The following is a 16,700-nucleotide window of genomic DNA, read 5'->3' on the forward strand; positions in this document are numbered from 1 at the left end:
TTCATTTCGGTCACAATTATAATTTTTCTGCAGGAGTTGATCCAACGACCCATCTAAAGTGCAGCCAAAACTGAGATACCTGCATATTTGTATTGCACTCGCTGCATCACTGCACAATTCATGCATGTACAGTAAATGATTGCAGTTCTACATTTGTAATACGTTTTTAAAGCCAGCCATGGGCCTTCCTGCAGCAGTTTCCATGATGCAGAGCAGTGCTACTGGGAAATTCACCTCGGCCATTTCCTGCCCCCGCCTTCTTTCTGCAGTCCAGTTTTTTTTCTGACTGAAGGAACCAGTAGAACAGGAAAAGGTGTGTGTGTGTGTGTGTGTGTGTGTGTGTGTGTTTGTGTGTGTTAGAAGCTGTGAGGGCACGTCATAGCATGATCTTCATACTGCAGGGGTGGCCAACTTCTTTCAGCAAGAGCCACCAACAGGTCAGGTTTTCATGATATCCCTGTTTCAGCACAGGTGGCTCAGTCTTTGACTGAGCCACCTGTGCTGAAGCAAAGATATGCTGAAAACCTGACCTGTTGGTGGCCCTTGAGGGCTGGAGTGCCCCACCCCTGTTCTATGCTGACTCACAATTTCTGCTTTGACTTTATTGGAATTTCTTGTCACATATGATACAATGAGAAAAGAGCCGATCAGAACGACGGGTCAACGCCTTGGTTTGAAAGGGCAGTCGCATGATTCAGCGGCTCTGGTTGAAGATCTCATAATAACTTTATTCAGCCGACTCCTTTTGATTACATCACAAATTATATTGCAGACTTGCTCTTGTGATGATGAACAAGGAGCGGGGTTAAGGTACGCCACAGCTTTTGTGTCATGCCCGCAATTGATGGAAACCATAATGGTCGGACTCGCCTGTTAGATATACATTTATTATACAGTATGATTAAAGAATCACTTACCTGTAATCGAGGTGGGAAGAGTAACTTGTATTTTTTTTTTCTGTTCTTTGGAAGGTAGAGTTAAAAAAAAAAAAAAATGCTTGTATATTCACAAAAGAAACAATGTTTTTCTTGCATATTCGCTCATTCTTTTTGGAGGTTTTATGCTCTGGGCAATGATGCCGTATAGGGACAGGTGTAGAAGATATCAAATAAAACACAGGAAAGGGAGTCTCTATACGCCTTCCAGTCTGTGTGGGTGGAAGACCTACTACCTAATTCTACTTTAAAGCAACAAACATACATTTATTATTATTATTTTTATATAAATAAATCAGTTCTGTAGTATTGGAGTGCCTTTGTGTTTTTTTTAATTTTTAAAAAAAAATTGTATTCATCTCTTAATGCCATTTTTAATGCGTTTTAAAGCAGCCTTTGATTTCTATAGCAGGCTAAAGCACACCTACCCAGCAGTGCAAGATCATTTGGCAACAAATTATCACAGTGTGTTGTTATGTTCCCAGCAGTTTGAGCTTCAAACTGTAACGATAGACAATGTTACCTTGGTAATATCAGGATACATTGTAGCTGCTGAGTTACACTGACTGAAGGATTGATTGAAACTGAAAGGTGGCCATTTATTTAGGCACACAACCAGGATTTCTACAGATTATAACAGGAGCATTAAAGGATTGCCAGTTTAAGTAAGAATGTAGAATTATACATTGTCGCATGCTTTACATATAAAAATAAGAGAAAAAGAGGGTAATATTGCTACTTTAAGTGTATGATGGGGTCTTTGTGCGTAATAGATGATAAATGTTAAGAGACTTTTCCAGTGACTTGTCCATTTTTTAAATATTTGATCATCCTGAAGCAATAGATATTTCAGCCGGTTTGTTCCGTTCAGTTTCCATCTTGTTTTCAGCTTGTAATTCCACTTCTGGTAGAAACGCGATTCCGCTGAAATAACCCGGCCTTGCGTATGGCTTCCTGATGTGAGCTGCTGTGCAGCTGGAGCTCGCTGGGGAAGGCTAATGTTCAGTATTTGTCTGCCTCAGAACTCCCACAGATGTTTGTCTTTAGACTTTTGCTTCTACTGTGCAAACCTTCCGTGCTAGATCAGTTCACACCATCCTTTATGGTTTTACATTTCATGATGAGGACTATGATGACTCTTGGCAACACAGTTAGAGATCTGGAAGACAGTCCTGAGATGAATAGTAGCACTTTCGTCCGCAGGGGAATCCTGCCATGTATACACAATTGCTACACCTGCCGGCACCTCTGGCTGGAGTACCTTGGAATACTGCCCAGACTTAAGTCAGTCTTGATAACCCATGCGTTTCGAGACAACTCGCTATTATTGTGTACCATACAGTTATATAAATATGATTCCTTCAGCAGCACTTAACACTGCATTTGACTGGAAGCGTCCAGCCCAGGGAATCTGCTCAACTTCATTTTTTTAACTTCCAAGTCCCTACGTTGCCATATATAGCTCTTGTAATCCCTGATTGCTTTCAGTAAAGTGTAATATATGCCTCGCCTGGGAGTTGGCCTGACCCTCTTGCATGGTCACATGGACCATTCCATCAAAATGAACACAGCAGTGAGCATGACTCAACTTCTGGCTCGTGAAACATACGGTTGGGGAACAAATACTAGTAAATGGTGTCGGTGTGCTGAACTACTAGCTTGGTTCAGGAAAACAGGTCCTTGGTCCCACTAGATGACCAACAGCACCAACGGGTGGGGGGGGGGGGGGGGGTATGAGAAATATGGGTGTACTTGGTTAACCCCCAAAATTAAACTATTTAATGGTCCCTCTTGATTTTTAGGGCTTCCCTAGTAACACCACTCGCATACACTTCTCGGAGGTAAGAATGGTGCTACCCCCTCATTTTTTATACAGCGGGGAGGGGTGCGTTTCATGTTGACCGCTTGTGATCATTTAAACGTTTTGTCTATGTATTGTAATATAATCATCCTGAGACACCCCTCCCCTCCCCCCCCGCCCCCTGGATCAGAGTGGCAGCACACGGCAGTGTGGGAAGCAGCATTGGAGCTCATCCAGCGACTGATTGCCTCCACCAGTGTAGGGGGTAGGAAACTGGCTAGAGTAGGAATGTTAGGGGTTTAAAATATTAGAGGCGTGTCCCCCCCTACCCCCTCTCCCCAAATACCAATGAGATCTGATGTTCCTTGCTCCCCATATAACAGGGGAGATGGGAGGCAGGAACATGGACCTTCCATTTAAAGCTGCAGTTCAGTCTTTTTTTTCATTTATTTTTTTACTTCAATAGTTTCATGTGTGCAATCTCTAATTACCTAAAGAACTGTATAGCTGCAGGTCAATTCGTTCTCCATGTATTGATCGGCGAAATTTGGTGACATCATTAGTGAAGGGATCTGTTTTTCTTCTGCTTCTTTCTCTCAGTGGAAGCTCATGAATATTCATGAGCACTCCTGCACTGACATGTGCTAGAGGGAGGGCAGGGCTGACAAAGGGGTGTGCTAGGGCTTGTGACAGGACATGAAGGGGCAGTGCCTTAGCAAATGGCTGTTAAAATAGAATACAAGAAAATTGGTCTTTCAAAGTTGTTTTTTTTAAAAACAGAAAATGCTAAAAGTATTTTTTCTTACTACAGAACTGATTTATTAAAAAAAAACACACATGCAGGATATTGACTGAACTGCAGTTTTAACATTTATTTTGAAATAGAAATAACCCCTATCCCTTTTAGTGATCTGAATTATTTCAGCTCTTCTAGGAAGGACTAGCTCTAGTGCAGCCAGCAAAGGGTTACACAGGGGGAGGAAGGGAGAGTGCGTGATAAGGGACCCTGGCCATCCACGCCCTTTGCCATACACGAATACACTTTAAAGGTTACAATCACAGTTCTTCATTAATTACAGTAGCTCACTATAAAGCCAATAGAGAAATCACACACAGAGCAATGGCTGTGTTAGGTTTTGCTTGAGATACCAGACAAAATCAGAAACGATGGTTTGGTCAATGTATTTATATTAAAAAATATATATATTAGTGGCTTTTTGGCACTGAAATATGTAGCGCGAAAAATACTCTCTGCAGTTTTTCCAGCTCACCCCTTAGACATGAAGTATTACAATAACCTTTAAGGTCACAAAAAAATGTATGCATACAAATATTTCCCTTCCAGATTACATGGCAAATAATATTAAATATTTATATTTAAATATATTAAGCCTGTCTTTCAAATATTAATTCCATGTGTGTCAGGAAAACAGAGATAGATTACCGTTATCTGGCTGGGGTATTTTTCTAATGTCTGTGGACCTATGCCAGATGGATTTTATTGCAGATATTGAATGATAGTCTAGTACATTTTGCCTAAAACAAACAATCGTTCTTGAAGTTGAGACAGCATTACGGGAGGCTGGAAAAATTGAGATTTTAGGACTTGTTCTTGCACTAAATATCTACAGCAGAATGGAAAAAAGGATTCCCTATTGCCCTATTCCCCTGCATTTCAGAGCAGATATGAAAGTATTTAGTTTGTATGATTTATAGCTTGCCGACCCCTGCCAGAGGTTGTGCAATAAATCCGAGAACTAGATTAGGATTATCAGAGTTTAAGATAATGATTGGTTTTTATTTATTTTTTAGAGTTGGTAACAATGGTGGTTGCATGAACAGTCCATGGGTTGGTTCACAGTTAATAATGTTGACTTAAGTAACTAAGTGCAAGATGTTTTTACTTCTGTACTCCTGGCGTACGTGGAAAATTGGCCCCACAGTGCCTTGTTAACCTCAGATATGCCAACACACTCATTGATTATTATAGTCCACATTTAGTCTAAAAGCCCCAAATCTCACTGATTTTTTTAAAAAAAAATTGTCCTTTGAAGGCTGACCTTTCTGAAACCCGTTTTCAGGACGTTCCAGCAGAGAATGTCTCTGTACAAAATACATCATACTTTGCTTTGAGAAGTCTGCTGTTGGAAGGAGGACGATGTATAAAAGGAGTCTTCTTAAATGCGGCCACACTGGTGAATTATTTGAGTATTGCTAGGATTCGCTGAGTTTCAGCCCCTAATAAAATCAGTATAGATGTAGGAAAGGTTATTCCTCCCATGGGAGCGTTCGTTTGGGATATTTCATGATACTGGAAGGAAAAGGTGACACAAACCGTGAGTGCTCCTTTGCATGTCATTACCCAGAATCCCTGGCTGCAGTGGAAGCATTGCATGCTACGCGATAATGGGGAAAGGCAGAATTGTGGTCCTACACGAGACGTGAATGTGCTCACAAGGTGAGGTATCCTTATATGACGGGATCCTGTGGAAACGGATATTCTGGGTTATAATGCAATGAAGTTTGCTAAATTGGTATGTACGCTACACTTGGCTATTTTGTTAGGTTTTCGGGCCAACTTCTGAAGGCTATAACTACACATTTCTGTGTGGCTTTCTAGATTAGAAAGGCGTGTACACAAAAGTGACTGATAGGGCGTGCCGGAGGGACGGTGCTCTTCCGTCTGTCACGGTAGCTCTCTTCCCTGCTATATTTAATGCAGTGAGCTCACAGGGAAACGCCCTGACTTTACGGTGAATACTTTACCTGTCACTCGTTTTCTTTCCAGCTGTTTCACAGAGAACTGCTGGTGAACCTTCCTCGCTCCCTGTACAGGTAAATGATATTTCAGCAGCTTGGGCTTTTGGAAAGGGAGTTTGGAAGCGGTAGTAAGTATTCATATTCAAGAAACTGTCTCTTAGCATTTGAATGTGCAGTTGGTGTCATTGGATTTAAGTCCATTCATCAAATCCGTGATATTGTGCCCACATCATTCTTAAGCTTTCTTTTTATGCTCCTAGTACTGTGGATATGTCTGCTTGTATTTGTTTCTGGGGTGCTTAAAATGGCTACTCCCCCCCCCCTTGGACATACTGATGGTATACAAGGTGATTTAATATTTTGCAGTAGACTTTACTTGTCATGTGTATTTTCTACAAAAGTGGATGAAAGGGTTGTTCCTTTGTTAGGAGTTGGTCATTCTGAGTCCTTTAAGGCAGAGGTTCTCAGGATCCACCAACAGGTTTTCTGGATATCCCTGCTTCAGCACAGGTGCTTGTCTTTGACTGAGCCACTGATTGAGGCACCTGTGCTGAAGTAGGGATATCCTTAAAACCTGACCTGTTGGGGGGGGGGGGGGGGTATTGGGGACTGGCGTTGAAAACCTGCTTTAAGGTGACGTTGTCAGCAGTCGTCAGATGATAAAACCATCAAACAGATGCAGTAATGGCAGAAGTATTAGGATGTAGAGTGCATTGCATTCTTTATGGAGAAGACACTTCATCTTCATCTGGGGTAAGCACCAAAATGAGATATATTAAGCTTTTTGAGGTTCAGAGCTGTCTTTATGATGGAGTGGAAAGAAAAGTGCAGATAAAGCTGGTAATCTGGTTTTGAATCCCACTGTCCGCTCTCCTCCTAACTTTAAGCCCCTTTATCATCTTCCTTGGTCTCGGGGACCACATTTTTAAAGGTTTTCAGTGCAGAGACCAATTGGGCTTGCAAAAGCTGTGTGCATGGCTGCGTGCATTACTACAACTGTTCCAGTTCTTGGGGGAGAAGACTTTGTCCCTTAACACTTTTGCTGCCACAGAGGAAAGTGGAAAGGTTGGATCAGGGGTAGCTAACTCAAGTCCTCAAGGGCTACCAACAGGTCAGGTTTTCATGATTTCCCTGCTTCAGCACAGGTGACTCTTTGACTGAGCTACCTATGCTGAAGTGGGGATATCCTGAAAGCTGTTGGTAGCCCTTGAGGACAGGAGTTGCTAGGTTAGATAATAGGTTAGATAATAGGTTAGATAATAGGTTAGATAATAGGTTAGATAATAGGTTAGATAATAGGTTAGATAATAAATAGTATGTAGATAACGGCAGCAGGATTTTACTCTTCATTGTAGTGTTGTAGAGAATAAAGATAATTGTGGACAAAACTGGGTTTGCTAATGAAGGCGCTACAATCTAGAATGGGCTGATGCTTTATTTGTTGCCTTACTTTAAAATGCTGGTGCAACATTATTATTATCTGACTGGCCATAAACTGGATGTTTTCCCTGTCTGACTTGGGAACCACATCCTGCAGCACCATCTTTGGCTGCCAGGTACTCCATGCATTTCTGATAGATGGGTTGCAGGCTTCTCTGGCAGCTAAGTGGCTAAATGGGACACTTCATCGTCTTGTGTTTCACGTATCAAAAACGGTTCTATTGTAAGATCTTAGAGTAGGCATTTATTGCAAGAATATTTGCACACTGTTGCTGTTATTAAAAATAAATGTATACGTTGTTACAATTATCTCACATTGCAAAGGGTGACAAATCATAGGTGGGGTCCCTCTTAAAAGGTCAACTACATACAGTAACATAGTTTGTATTGTGGAAGCAGATTCTCTGGGTATCCAATCGGCGTTCTGTATAACTGGCTAGGTCTGTTCAGCTTGCGTGTTGTAGAAATAAGCATTAGTGCTGCATCGCCTCCCTAAATGTGGAATGGGAGGAGGTCTAACAGTAACTGATAGGCACGCCCCCTTTGAGGCATCCGAAGCAAAGTTGTCTGTAGACTTTGGAGTTCTGCTCTACTTTGTATCTTGAGTTGGGATAGTCCAGTAAGAAGCATTATTTCATGTGGAGCTATAGTATGAATGTGGAACAGTCTTGCATGCATTTACATGTCAGGTTTGACCATTTTTTCCCTATCTGACAGCAAAGTTTATGCATCCTAAAGTGAGACTCAATCTGCTTGTTAGATGTTACCATTAAAAGGAGGAATTTCATTTGTGTATAATGTAACTAAGCTGCTAATGCACAATCCCATATGGGAAAACTCGGTGAGCTGTGTGCAGGGCAAAAGGCATAAACAATAAATTCCTTCTCTCCCAGTGGTGTGTTACTAAAACAAAGCAATTTTGTGCATCAAAGCTATACATTTGTGTTCAGAAAAGTCTTCATGGTCTAGTATCTTAAAGTCAAAGACTGCCGCCTTTTTCTTCACCAGTAGAATACGTTTTTATCTAACTTGTTACTTGAGTGTTCTCAGAATTCACTTAGCAGTAGAAACCCAGTGCATGGAATGTGGAGGGATATTTGTGTCCAGGCTTGAAAAGACATGTTAGCAGGCACTGGGTGAGCCGCTAGTGTGTCATCTCTTACATATCTTATGGATTGCTGTTTTTGTTGTAGCAGACGCCCTCGTCTCTTGCCACACACGGCTACCTTTGTGGCGTCTCTTCCGGCAATGTAGAGCTTTCTGTTGAGATGTATCTACAGTTAATTGAGTGTTTATAATGTGGAATAGGGAATAAAGTAGGATACACTTGGGAGTTACAGTTTACCCTACAATTAGTCTGAAGACTGAAATAGTCCTTTTTGTTCCATTTGGTTACATCAAGATGGTTTTGGCAAGTAGCCCATGCACTTCTTCATTTAGAAAAGCTGTGTGCGTGGGTGTTTTTTATTTTCTTGGGCTGTTTTCTTTGCATATGTCATCTCCTCCTTTTTTGATTTTTGTTCTGCTGGAAATTCTACAGTCGGTAATTGTTACCCAAGTTTAATACTATTGCAGCAACATTCTTAACATTGACACCGATGTTCATGGTAGATGATGTCCAAATGTCCTACCACGCCTTCCTATTTGTCCTGGTAACCTTGCACTAGGTTATTTGGCTTTCATTCTATATGTAAGAACTCAATAATTACTAAGCATATCCTACATACTGTACATCTGGATATACATGTGTATGTCTATATGATGCTTCTAGTAATGTGTGACCTCTCTCCTGCATGGTGGATGAGGAGCACATTGGCCCACACTTGCTTGAGGGTGTCTTATAGAATAACACCACTTAATAAATATGGAACATAATATTGATTCAGTTATCGGTGGTTCTGTGTTTTTCGGGTGTTCATTGCTTTTGCCTGTCGGGGAATGTTATAAACTATCTTCAGTGGAACATGTGTAAGTAGTTACAGGCATCACATAGGATTGGGCCCTTGTATTTTGGCTTGTGGAGAGCATGGACTCGGGGCTAAAATAATGTAATTTTCGTGCACCATGGGTGGTCACTGTGGGGCTCATCTTCATGTGGGTGTGACATCGGCAAGCTGAGCGGTGAATGACAGCTCTGCTTCCTGAATGCTCTTTTGGAAACACTCTGAGCTCCTGCACGTGCTGTGATGCGTAGACGATATTCTCTTAACACCTCATTGGCAGGCAGAGGGCGAGTATTCCTTTCATTACCCAAGGATTATTTGGGAGGACTGTTACAGATTTCAGCTTTAGTCATAATAGTTATTATTGCTGTTGTGTCTGAGCGAAAGTAATCCCAAAATCACTCGAGCGTGCAAATCCTGGCTAAATGCGCCTTACATCAATTGGATGCTGAAGAGGTTAAATGACGATGTAGTTTTGGTATGGGGATGTTTGATCCTAATGCTATTTAGCGTTTGTACGGTTATTAAATGTAGGGTTCCCTTTCCACAGTTCCACAAATCTATCTAATTTCACCAAGTAACAGGCAGGACACCTTCGCCACTATCCCCGAGAGGCAGGAGGAGAACGTGGCACTTGAAACCATTTATTTACTTCTCCTTACATTCATGTCAATTTTATACATCCGAGTCCTGTTGTCTAACCTTCTCTTCAACGGACACTTCCACCTTCAAATCCCAACTGTCCTCCCTAGAACCCGGTGCTGGCAGCTCCTCCGAAGGTTCCATGAGCAGCCGCTCATCTCTTGCAAAGTCTCTTGCCTTATCTAGGTCATTACATAAACTTTTATGTTTGTGTACACATTCTAGACAATTTAGCTGCCCAACTCGGCTGGGCACGATTGCTTGGCAATATAAAACCCACCCCCAGCTGTACTTACACCAAACCAGCATTGAAGAGGATTAATACGTGTCGGTGAATTATTTTCTGATGTACCTTTTTTTTATAAAATCCAACCTTTAATATTCTTTGTTTCTTTCATTTTAGGAAGGAAAAGAAGCCCCGAAGAGCAGTTTTTTTGTAAGTCATCCCACATAGGTAAGTTCTAAATGTAGTATTCTTTCCGTAATGGTTTCCATGTAACAAAAGGTCACAAGGGCAGTTTTTATAAATGTATTATGTCAACGTAGAAGAATAAAATAAATCATTGTTGGCTAGTTCTATATCAATCCTGCAGTTCCTCTGCATGTCTGTGTACTCGTGCAGTTAACCAATGTACAGATGTAGCCGTTTCACTGTTGCCTTTTGTGAGGTATGCCTGGGCTGCAGCTATCGTATTCTGCAGCAACACTGCCATTGTTTCTGATGGGAACTTCTCTTGGGCATCCCTGGGTATGTTGAGACATTTGGGGGGAAACGTAGCCCCGCTGCATTTGTAGATATGTCGTAGTTTATCCATCTTCTGCTAGTTCCCCCGGTTTATGCATGCAATTGTGCCCTACTTTAGACCCTTATATACCATGAAGCGGCTTCGCTGTGCTAGAGAAATGATCAACATTATTTAACCTTTACAGTGGCTGAGGTTTGGCAGCTCCAGATTGGCACCAGACCTCTGGCATTTGTTATCATGTGACCGCTTCAGCAGTTTTCGCTTAACTGCCAACACCCCCCGGGTGACAAACCTGAAGCGGAGGAGGCTTCACTTCTGTTTTTCGTTTGGACCGAAACCGCCTACTGAAGCAGTTGGCCCGGTCTCCCCTCCCACCCCCAGGAAACCAGCATTTGTGCCATGACATACATGGTACATCAATAGGGCCCCTGGTGCGTTAGACTCGTGCTGCATCAGCTATGTCCTAAGGGCACTCAAGTTTAAATGAATAGGACTGGCATTTTACATGGCACAAGGAAGTTGCTTCACACATATTGATTAAATGCATTTTAATCTTATACGTTTGATTGCTCAGTGTTGGTGGGTGGAGATGTGCAAATCTCTTGCAGGAAGCTTGCTGAAAACGTTCACAAAGTTGTTGTTTTTTTAATTTTTTTAAAGAAAATGCAAACAAACAGCCCCAGGAACCCTTAGCGTACAATGTTTTATTCTTTTCGGGACTTGCACTGGTCAACAATGAAAGGAATAACACAGTTCCTCCTGTATAGCAGCGTGGCGAGATTTGTCTGCGCTCATCAGTATTTCATTATAACTTGTCATACCTGGATTAGATCAGTTTATAAATGCATTCTGGATTATGGGGCTTGGCACAGCTCCTGTGACCTCCTCCTTCTTGGTTTGCAGGGTCTGCTGCTCATGACCGCCATTCCAATGTATGACTGATTTCTGGAATTTTATTGATCTGAAATTGTCAGAAGATGAACAAACATACTGTACACTTTTCTCCAGTGTCAGAGATATCTAGGCATGAACACTAGGCTTTCAACACACCTTTATGCATGAACATCCAGGCAAAATCTGATGCCGTTCACCAAATTAAAGGCAAACACTCCAGTCACATTGTTTATTGACTCAATCCCAGAGCTCTGACCTCTTGGATATATCAATGTATCTCTCTAGCTACAGGAGGTACACGTAACTTCATCATCCAGACTGCATTTATAAACTGATCTAATCTTCCAGGTATGGAAGGTTTATAATGAAATCGTGACGAGTGCGCACAAATCGTGCCTCGCTGCTATACAGGAGGAACCGTTTTACTCACAAAAGCACCATGCCCTGAGGGGTTCACAAATGCTATTTTTGTGGCCCGGCACTGCAGGTAACTAAACACTGCAGGCACGTCCGGCACTGAGCAGGCCCATGAATTATGCAGTGGGTCCTTTTATTTCCAGCACTGACGTTGAGGTTGAACAATTTAGGGAAGCTAAGCATTTTAATACTTTATGTGCCTTCCAAATCCAACACAAAAGGGTCTTGTTAACTGGGTTTAGTAACCGCACTGGTAATCCGCGCAGCAATTTGCTGGATCTTGCAGCAGACGCTCTAGATTTATTGAAATATTATTTGTGTGGTCCTTCATCGACTGACCATATTCTAAATGAATCATGTGATTTTTACCATGAGAAACGATGCGTGAAACGCTGGAGCAAAAATATACAAGAACATACCTTGGAAGTATCCACTTAATATGCTTAATGTTACACAGAATTCAATCATTTGTCTCGCATTATCCATTCTCTTCCCCCCCCCTCCCCCAAAAGGCAATATTTGTAATTTTTTTTTTTAAAGTCAACCTTTCAGAACCCCTCCCCCTTTGTTTAAACACCTGTAGCCATAAGATGCATGGTTTCTGATGTGTGAACTGACGTCTTTACAAATGTTAGCCAATACAATGATCATTTCTTCCCAACCAACTATAGCCGCCCTCTTGAATGGCTACTATTTCTATAAAGAGGTCAACTGCCTTATGGAGTTAACTGGGTGGAGTCACTCCAGGTTTTTCCTCCCCTTTCTGTCCTCTGACCTGTGATGTTACTATAGGAAGTACAAAGGGGATATATATAGATATCCCAACCTTTTTTGTTCTGGAAGCAGGTTCTTCAGAGTTCTGACTGAGGTCCTCATTGTAAGTCCTGTAAATAGTGTTTGTGTTAGTGGTAGGAAATTGGATAAGTTGTCTCGCTGACACCCATTTGTATACTGCACCTTCCTCCACACCCAGCCAGCACTTACCCACGCACCAGCTATATGGCTGAGAGACTGAACAATTATGTTTTATGACCTAACCTGATGGGACACCATTCGTAGCTGGGGAATGGGGGTTTCACAACATTTTGCCACACCATGATGGATGTAGTGTAATTCCATTTTTTAAATCATTAACTGGTTTTATATATATATATATATTTCTTTTATATTTTTATAACTTCTAGAAATTGTTTGTATAGGCCCACAAAATGATCCTAACAGTTTTACGGGAAGTTGGCATCACATTGAATGACCTTGGGCACTAGGGTACGGAAATCAGTATTTTTCATATACAGTAATGTCTATCTGCCCCGCCCCCTCCCCCCAGCCAGGCCATGTTTTGAGGATAATTAAGCTGTATTCTACTTCTCAGAGTACGGCTGCGCTTATAGTGCCTTGCGACGGCGCTCCAAAACAAATTAATTGACTCCGTCGCAAGCGCTTATAGTAAGTTTTTTAGAGACAGTTGCCACATGTGACTGTCTCTAAACCAATCAAATTGCGCCCCCTTTAGTGACGTCACTGGCGACCGTCGCTAAAAAAACGATAACTTTCGCTGGTGGCGACATCGGTCGCGTCGCCACCGCTATAAGCGCGGCCTTAAACAAGTGCACAATCTGGTCCCCCGAGGAGGGGGTTGAAACATTCCCATACAGAAAGGACTTGCTACATAGTTAATCATTTCTAATGGCTTTGAAAATGTTTGCCCAAAATCTGCAACGTAACGCGTAACGCGGACATAGCGTTGTGTTTCTACGTATTTATTAAACGTCTGGTGTACTTAATATTCCATTTTGCTTTCCAGGTGCCAGTTGCCTCCAGCAATGGCGCACGCTACCCAGATCTCCAAGGATGAGCTGGAGGAGCTGAGAGAGGCGTTCGCCAAAGTCGGTGAGTAGTTTCACTTGTTATCACTTATTTTTTTTTCCATTTATTTTTTAATATCAATAAAATTAGTGGCCCAAAAGTAATCTTACGGCACCACTCCCCTACTGAAAGCTGCAGGTTCCCTCTTCAGCAAAGGGTTAAAGATCTATAAAAAAAAAAGTTTAACCCTTCCATTAGAGGTACTTTTTGTAGCAAGTGCGCCAGGGATTTAGTATTTAAATGTCATCCAGAGAAAGAGAAGCGCATTTATTTCAGTGAAAAAGGGTCCTTTAGAGCAGGGGTGCGCAAAGTGGAGGGCGGGAGAATTTCCGGGGGGGCGCGGCGGCTACAGAGGTCCCGCGCTCTCCCTCAAGGCATTTAAATTAAATGCCGGGGACTGCGCGAGGCCTCTGCAGCTTCTGCTACCTAATCTTCGGCGACGCGTCGTCATGGCGACCGGCGTCAAATGACGCTGCGAGGTCACGTGACATCATGTTGCCATGGCAACATGACGTCATAACTTTGTGCACCCCTTGGCCAGGGGTGCTCAACTCCAGTCCTCAAGTCCCCCAAACAGGTGCGGTTTTCAGGATATCCTTACATCAGCACAGGTCTCTCAATCAGTCCCTGCTTCAGCACAGGTGGCTCAATCAGAGGCTCAGTCTGTGCTGAAGCTGGGATATCCTGAAAACCTGTCCTGGTGGGGGGACAGGCTTGAGGACTGGAGTTGAGAACCCCTGTCTTAGACCATTTATTGTGTATATCGAAAGATTGACTGGGCACAACGTTTTTGGGGGGTATAAACCCTTCCCCAGGTGCACCCCTGAAATGTGCCCTGTCTATCTAGCTTTCTATATACTGTACACAATAAATAATTTTGCGCCCTTTTCACCGAAACGAGTGCATATATACAGTATCTATATCTCTGGATGACATGTGAGTGATGCGGTAACGGCCCGCAGGAGATCCCGCCACACAGATACTCGGCACCGTTAAAATCTGTGTTTGAGAAAGTCTGGGCAGTCCTGGTAGATTTGTTCCTTACGAGTGACTCACTGAACAGCAATCTGAAATTTCCTGTCTGTAGATCCGACGAGCAAGTCCTAATATTACTTTAACATAGTTTTACTTGAGTAATGTGTGTGCAGTACATCTGAATTTCCTACGTTGCCATCATTGTCCTCCGACCGAAAGGAAGGGTGTAACGCGAGATGAATACCATATAAGTGGAAACATATGCAGGTTCTTTCTTGCGTTGCTGCATAGCAGGAACTGACTCAAAGGAATGAGCCACCGTATGTAGCTGTGACACCATTGGCAGCCGTACCTCAAGAATATAATAAGCTTGTGGGGTTTATTGAGCTTGGCACGGCATTAACGCAATGATTCTACCAGAGATGTGATTCATCTTTTGTTTGTCCCCACTTGAGAATGAGGAAAGATCTTTTAAAAATGAAACAATTACGTTTAGACAATCGCAGCTCTTAGACATTTGCACTCCCTAAAAAAAAAAAAATATCACTTCATGTAATATTGTAAGCATTGAGAGAAGAGCAGGGAATACCCGTGAAGAAACCTAGGGGTTGACTGGTAGATGAACATGCTATAGAGAGAAAAATATATATATATATAAACCAGAGCCTTTGAGATAAAGCACGTTATACCTTGGGTAACAATGTCCTCATAAGGAAGGGCTGGATTGCCAATACTTTAAAAAGACAGGAAGAAGTTAACCTGGATTTGTTGACCTTGTGTCTCGGTGGCATTTCCTGTCATCAGCCAGAAGAACAACAATATAACCGTTCAGATTGCAAAAGGGAAATAGTTCTGTCCTACTACGAGGGAGAACAGTAGCTATATTTGGAAAGATAAACACATTGTGAGGATGCAAGTGCGGCAATCCGACAGGCAATTGTATCAAACTTCCGGAGGGCTTCTCTTCTTTTATCCCAGTGAGAGAGAGATTCCTGAAGGACATGGAAGGCATCAGCAGCTAGATCATGGTTCTATGGCTTAATTTGTATATATGCAAGACATGCTGGTGAACTCACAATATCCAACCACCTTACCTGATTTGTCTAGATGCTCATGGAATTTAATAGACAGATTTCCCCATTAATAATGAAGTTTAGCCTTACTTTGTGCAGTTCAGTATGATCTTGCTGGTTCCAAACATCTCATGGTTTCCTTCATTCTTGGGGACTGATTCTGTAAAGCCGGAAAACGCCAGTTGGAGTTTTTGGCGAATCATGGTTCGATTTGCCACTTTGGACTTTGTAGAATTAAGCCTTTACTGTGGTTCCTAACACCGGGTCTCTGTTTCTGGGATAAGTGATCTTCTCTAGCAAGGGTCTTATTTCCACACTGATCATATGTCTGTCTTGGACACTACTACCTCAATAACTGACAACTAAAGACAATGTGGGGAGGGGTAATCATTGTACAGAGAATAGCTACATCCATAGATGGTTTGTATGGCATGGTTACATGTGACCCTTTGGATGAGGGTCATGGTCTTTCTCATGAAGTTCTATCACCATGTGTGTTCATTTGCCTTCTTAGGAGGCTAATCTCAATATAGTGATCCTACTTCAGTAGGGCAGACTAGTAAAGGGTATCAGAATGATCTACTTTCGTGCTTGCACTTGTGGTGAAGTCAATGCCTTGAACGTGTTATTTTAGAAAGTGGACTTTTGCTAATTCAGCTCTTTCGGACTAGCCAGCGACCTGGACTGGAAACTTTTTTTTAACTGCGCTTTTTAAATAATAATATTTATTTACATAATGTCAACTCGTGCTGTTGAGCACATTGCTGAATCAGACGGAAAATAAATACACATCCTTCTGTCGGCGTACCTTTTCTGTTAAAATTGCATCCTGTTGCAGGCTATTTTGAGTCCTCATCTGGAGGAAGCTAATCCACAAAAGGTCGCGTTTCTTTTGGTTTGCTTTTTTTGTACACCACCTGCAATTGGGAAGTTAAGTCCACCGTATAAGGCTGAGTCCATAGGACAGGCCGCGCTGAGCCGTGCGGACGCTCCGCGCTGAGCCCCTGCATCCTCAATGAGGATGCCTTGAGTGGGGGCTCACGAGAGCGTCCGCAGGCGTGCTGAGGCTTTGGAATTTTCAGCCAACAGCCAAGCTGTTTTTCAGCGCGCTGTCGGCTGAAAACATCCAATCAGCCTGAAGCAACGTCAACGTCAAGGCCCCGTGACGTCGGCGCCGTGACGTTGACGTCAGTGCGTCGCGGGCGATT

The 16,700-nt window shown here is 42.5% G+C and overlaps 1 protein-coding gene across 1 annotated transcript in view; it reads left to right on the forward strand.

The window, feature by feature from the left end:
* Positions 1 to 16,700, forward strand: part of PLS3 (plastin 3) — a 77,475-nt gene that overhangs the window by 18,681 nt on the left and 42,094 nt on the right. Inside the window, 2 exon segments of the mRNA XM_075573131.1 lie at positions 9,925 to 9,975; positions 13,383 to 13,468. Of these exon segments, the coding sequence (XP_075429246.1) occupies positions 13,402 to 13,468 (67 nt within the window). The 5' untranslated portion in view covers positions 9,925 to 9,975; positions 13,383 to 13,401.

This window comes from Ascaphus truei, chromosome 16 (assembly GCF_040206685.1).
Source record: "Ascaphus truei isolate aAscTru1 chromosome 16, aAscTru1.hap1, whole genome shotgun sequence".
Taxonomy (NCBI): domain Eukaryota; kingdom Metazoa; phylum Chordata; class Amphibia; order Anura; family Ascaphidae; genus Ascaphus; species Ascaphus truei.